Source organism: Enhydra lutris, unplaced genomic scaffold (assembly GCF_002288905.1).
Source record: "Enhydra lutris kenyoni isolate GAN:26980312 unplaced genomic scaffold, ASM228890v2 scaffoldscaffold10, whole genome shotgun sequence".
NCBI classification, from domain to species: domain Eukaryota; kingdom Metazoa; phylum Chordata; class Mammalia; order Carnivora; family Mustelidae; genus Enhydra; species Enhydra lutris.
Window position 1 is genome coordinate 19,351,455 of NW_019154094.1, and position 5,470 is coordinate 19,356,924.

At 58.8% G+C, this 5,470-nt stretch overlaps 1 protein-coding gene across 1 annotated transcript; it reads right to left on the reverse strand.

The window, feature by feature from the left end:
• Positions 1-493: 493 nt before the first annotated feature.
• Positions 494-4,094, reverse strand: LOC111144341 (FEZ family zinc finger 2). The gene is made up of 5 exons (XM_022498597.1): positions 3,843-4,094; positions 2,557-3,471; positions 2,070-2,204; positions 1,751-1,883; positions 494-850 (listed from the first exon to the last, which is right to left on the reverse strand). Exons 2-5 carry the CDS (start codon positions 3,406-3,408, stop codon positions 591-593), a joined length of 1,380 nt encoding a protein of 459 aa, XP_022354305.1. The 5' UTR covers positions 3,409-3,471; positions 3,843-4,094; the 3' UTR covers positions 494-590.
• Between the last annotated feature and the right edge of the window lie 1,376 nt (positions 4,095-5,470).

Consider the following 5,470-nt stretch of genomic DNA (forward strand, 5'->3'; position numbering starts at 1 on the left):
TGACATGCAAGCGCCGCAGGAACACGGATTTGGCTTCACCCTGGTCCCAGCACCCCAAAGGAAGTAGCATTTGGGCAGGGAAATGCTATAAACGCCTGTTTCCTTCTCCTTCTCTGGGGTTGATGAGCTGACCTGGCGGCGAGGGGGGGTGGGGGGAAAGAAAACGAGCACTAGTGATTCTGTTTATTGTGTTAGACATGTATATATTCCGAGTTCGCTTGTAACAGGAGGATTTACATGGCTGTATAAAGATGGCTGGGGGCGCCGCGCTCTTCCGGGGCGTTCACGTGACAGGCTGGGGTGAAAACCCGCCGCCCGAGGAGAAGCGGAGGCCTGGGAGGAAATGCGTTTCAGCGCACTGGGTTTAAATAAGTTTCCCGAATACACAAAGGTGGGAGCCACGCGTTTGCTGCCAGTCATCGAGGAAACGTTTAGCTTTCCAAAAAATATGCTGGTTTCGATAAATAGATTTTAGCCTCTCTGCTATAGTTTTTTTTTTTTTAATTTTCTTTTAATTTTAGAAATAAGTTTATACGTGTGATCTGTTTGGGGGCTGGATGGGGCTGGAAGGGAGGGCGAGGCAGTAGCTCTCAGCTCTGCACTGTCCGAGTCAGGTCCTTTGTGGAGGGGGCAGCAGGCCCCACGCTGTCGTGGAGTTTGCGCACGTGTTTCTTTAAGTCAAAGTTTCTGCAAAACCCTTTGCCGCAAGTGGCGCACGTGAAAGGCTTCTTGTCGTTGTGGGTGTGCATGTGGAAGGTCAGGTTGTAGACCTGGTGGAAGGCCTTGTTGCAGATGGTGCATTTGTACTGCTTCTCGCCGCTGTGGGTCAGCTTGTGGTTCTTGTAGTTCCCTACGGGAGACCAAAAACAAAAAAGGAGGGGGGGGGGATGAAGTAGGATGGGGGGGGGTGGCCCGCGAGTGTCCCGGGGTTGGCTCAGTTGCCCGCGCAAAGACGGCGACGCTTGGCTAGGCGGGCGCGACCTCTCCGAGTGAAGAAGTTGTCAAACTTCGTCTGCATCAAGCCGAAGGCTCTCACGACAGGATGGAGGGCCGAGTCCCGCGTAGCCGCCCTGCGCCCCTGCCCCGCCCGGGGCACAGGCCCGCGCAGCGTCCCTCCCGCTGTGCTCGGCTGGCCAGCAAACTTTTGCACAGCCCAGAGACGCACCGGGTCCTTCTCCCGGCTGCTGCCTCGCTGGAAGAAATTCGCAGGAACCCGGGCTTCGTCCCTCATTTTCTGTTTATCTTCTCATTTTAAAAGTTACTCCCTCTGTTCCCCCCCAGCTACCACCTGGAGATCCAAAAGTGCGTTGGAAAACCGAAGCCGGGCGCCGGGCCTGGAGGTCTTGGGGACAATAATGGTTTCCCCCAGTCTTGTTATTCCCAGGAGGTGGAGTTTGCCTCGATTTTTTTTTTTTCATCTGAAAGGGGTGTCCCGGCTACAAAGGCAAGCTTTTTCTATAGGGCAGTAGCCTCTCTTTCTCCTACTTCCTTTCCCTCGGCCCCCTTCTTCCTTCCCACCTCCCAAATTCGGAGTCTCCCCATGCAACCAGCCTGACTCCAGCGAGGTCTACTAACCCGGCCCGGAGAGCCTCCACCCAAACCGGTCACAACCCGATTCCAAAGAAACGCTGCGCCCGGGCTGGCAGCTCTCACGCTCCCTCTCTGCGGATCCTTCTTTGCCTTCCCGCTCGGAGTGACCCGCCGAGTCCCGAGGTGAGAGGTGAAGAGAGGGCCTCGCCCTGCACATTACCTTTTTGGTGAAAGCCTTTGCCGCAAAATTCGCAGACGAAGGGCTTGTAGCCCGCGTGGATGCGGATGTGCGTGTTGAGCGTGGAACTGCGGTTGAAGGCTTTGCCGCACTGGTTGCATTTATGCGGCTTTTCCTGTGGAAAGGGGCGCGCGCACAGTGAGGCCAAGGCCCCGGCTAGGAGAAGCCACCTCAGGGGCACCTTGAAGGGATACGGGGCCCCCGGGAGGGGTAAGGGGAACCCTTGCCATCCTCTCCCCAACACCGTCGCTCAGGCGCGGGGTGTTGCGCGCGGGCCGAAGTGGACCCGGGGGCCACGTACCTGGGTGTGGATAATTTTGTGTCTGCAGAGCGTGCTGGCCTGGCGGAAGCCTTTGCCGCAGACTTTGCACACGAACGGTCTGGCTCCGGTGTGGACCGGCATGTGGCGGGTGAGGTTATAGTGAGCATTAAACACCTATGGAAGGACACGAGGGGGCCTTGTGGTGTGTCCCTCCAAGAGAGAGTAGAATCAAACTGGGGAGGCCATAGCCTACATCCCCCAACCAACACTCCCTTCAGAAACCAGAGCCCTTTTCATTTCGCAAGCAGCTTCCCGACCCACTGCACGCACGCCAGTCCCGTGTGGCCGATTACAACGACATCCCCATTTTACAGAGAAGGAAACTGAGGCCCAACTAGGCCCCCAATGCGAGTAGTAGATAACTACTGGGAAGCTCCTGAACTTGAGAAAGGGACGGTCCAGGCTCCCTCAGGGAAGCAGCTGTCCCTGCTCATCCCTCCCAGCCCCCACAGACCCGGCGCCTCACCTTGCCGCACACCTCACAGGTGAAGTTTTTGGGCTTGCCGTCCGCAGAGCCCCCGGGCAGCTTGCTGTGGCCCTTGACGCCTCCGCGCTCTGCGGTCAGAGCCGAGTTCTCCTTCAGCACCTGCTCCAGCGGCGCGGGCAAGCGCTCCTTATGGGTATAGGGGGACGGATGGGGGAACTTGTCCGCGGCCAGGCCGGCCAACTTGGCGTTCTCCAGCAAAAAGAGTTTGGGGTGCGCAGCTAGGGCGGCGGGGGCCTGTGCGTTGAGGAGGCCGGATGGGAAGAGGTGGCCTCCGAGGAGCTCAGACGGCGGGTACGCGGCAGAGTCCAGGTAGTTGAAGTAGTAGAGCGAGCCGCTGGCCGGCAGCCCCACCGCCTGGTTGATGACCTGCGGCTTGATGACCCTGCCCGCCGGCAGCGCAGACGGCGCCAGGCCCAGATCGGCCTTGCAGCACACGCCACAGTTGGTTTTGCACAAGCCGCTGGCGCCGCACACCGGGGCCCCCCCGCCACCGCCGCCGCCTCCTCCTCCTCCTCCTCCACCGCCGCCCGCCCGGAGGCTGCTTTTCCAGAGCTCCGAGTAACTGAGCAGCGTCTTGGACGGCACCTCGTAGCCTAGGGGCTGGAGGGGGATCATACAGGGCAGCGGCGAGCAGAGGTTGAGCAATTTCTTGCCCTGGCCGCCGTCTGCCTCCAGCGTCCCGGGCCGGGGCTCAAAGGGCGCACGGGGCTCCGACGTCTTAGCCATGATGCGCTCGATGGAGAAGGCCAGCGTCTTGGAAGTGGCCGGCGACGCTCCAGCGCGCGGGCAGGCCGGGGGCACCATGGTCTCCAGGGAAGCCGAGCTGGCCATGGCGCGCCGAGCCGAGCCTTGCCGTGCTGGACTGGGCCGGGGCGCAGCCTCTCTTCTCTAAGTCTGCATTCCGGAAAAGGCAGGGAGGGAAACCGCAATTTAATAAGCACCTTGTCGGGTCCAGGTCACCCATTTGCATTCAAATGAACAGGGGCAGAACAAAGTGCACCCAAGGGTACCAAATTACCGCCCATTAACCCGGCGCGCAAAGGAACCCACCAGCCCCTGCCCTGAGACTTTGAAAGGGGGAAGAAGGGGGAGGGTTTACAAAGGAAAAGGAGAGAGAGAAAAAAAAAAAAAAGAAAGAAAGAAAAGAGCCTCAAATTAACCCCCCCTGAGCCGTTCCTTGGACCCTGGCCTCCGCCACGCGTGCGGGGAGCTGGACAGTGAAGGGGCAAAGTTAAAGAGGACCAGGAGAGCCACCTCGCATTTACCTCTTTCCCCCACCGCCAAGGAGATGCGTTCCGAGCCATGCAGCGTGTCTCCTCTGTCACATTTTGATGGCAAACATCTTCCCCTCCGCGTGAGATCACTGTCTTTTACATTCAGCTGACATCACATGAAGTCACTTGAAGTAGAATGACATGGGCGGCGGCGCGGCTCCCGTAGCGGCCCCTGTGTTCCCCCGCGCCTGCCGGCCGCCGCCGCCACCGCCCCTCAAACTTTAAAAGGAGGCAACTGGCGCCCGCGCTCCCCTCGGGAAAGTGCGAGCGGTTTGCGAATCGGGAAGGAGGGAAGAGACGGGAGGGGGAGGGGGAGGAATCGTGATGGTTTTGCCGGTGGAAAGAAGGTGGGGGGAGCCCAAACCCAGGCAGAGTTTTGTGCGTGATTCATAACTTTGGGGGCCTATAGGTTTGAGGGACGCGGGGAGGGCAGAGGGTCCTGCACGCGCCGCCCCAAAGGGCCCCTGGGTGTCCGTCTAGTCGCTGAACTATCCCTTAGCCCTCTGCAGCCGAGCTGGGCATCGTGCTAATAAACTGCCATTTACCCACGGAGCCGGCGCCAGCCCCGAACACGCGCAAATGATAATTACCTCATTAGGATGTGGCGCATGGACGCGGGCGCCGCGTTTGGAGGGGGGAACTTGTTAATGGGGAAATATTAATTTATGCAAAAACAACGAGCTCGCCTTGGCTGGCGTCGGAGGTCGAGAGAGAGCTCCCGCCGCCTAAGGACGACCCCGTAGCGTCGGGAAGAGCAAGGCCGCGCGCCCAGATCCCGGGGGCCTCAGCGCCCGGCGGGTGCGCCTCCCCCTCTCTGGCCGACTCCCCGCCTGCGGCTGGGGGAGACTGCACAGCAAGCTGCAGGACTGTTTGAGATCCTAATCGATCAGAATCGCTGATTTGTGATCGGGTTTCTGAGGCAAAGCCCGGCTCTGCGGCTGGTTTAGGGCTGCGTGCGGGGAGGATTCGGAGGGCAGCTCTCCCTGCTGATGGGTACTTACTGTTTGTATAATTGAGAAGGTCCAATCTCCACCTGTTTAAGGAGCAGATTGAAACAGCAGAACCTCCCCTGGATCCTATTAAAACGTTTTTCCTCCTAAGGCCATTCAGTCGAACCAATTTTCCGAAGCGATTCATAGAGCTGAATTCTGCCAAGGCAGCTCTTTCACTTTTAGCCACTAAAGCACCGCGTGGAACCGGGTTTTGTGTTTTTCTAAAATAAAGAGAAGGATTATCAGAGGGGAGAGGGAGGGGGCTTGAAGGGGGGCGGGCAGAGACTTAGTGTGGCCAGAGGTACAAGCAGAGGGAAGAAAAGGCCCTTTTCTAGACAGGCCCCAAGTAAGTTCGGAGGAATTCAGCGTTTTGTGCCCCGCGCACAAAAGCAGCGCACTCCACGCTCGGTTTGGAGGGGCTGAATTCATCTGTTTGCAGACCATTCCACCTGCGTATCACAACAAACTGCTCAAAGACGCTCCAGCACTTTCAACAGGCCGGGTGCTCTTGGCGACAACAAAAGTGGTCGAGGCTGAGGGTTCTTATGGGGGGTGGGGAGGACGGCTAGCATGAGAGAGAGCGAGAGAATTAGGTTTGGGGAGGAGGAGGAGGAGGTGCAGGGGTTT

Coding starts and splice junctions, on each gene's coding strand:
- LOC111144341 (XM_022498597.1), bottom strand. CDS start 3,408: ATGGCCAGCTCGGCTTCCCTGGAGACCATGGTGCCCCCGGCCTGCCCG. Junction 2,205..2,556: donor CCTGTGAGGTGTGCGGCAAG/GTGAGGCGCCGG, acceptor GTCCTTCCATAG/GTGTTTAATGCTCACTATAA. Junction 1,884..2,069: donor ACAAAATTATCCACACCCAG/GTACGTGGCCCC, acceptor CCCTTTCCACAG/GAAAAGCCGCATAAATGCAA.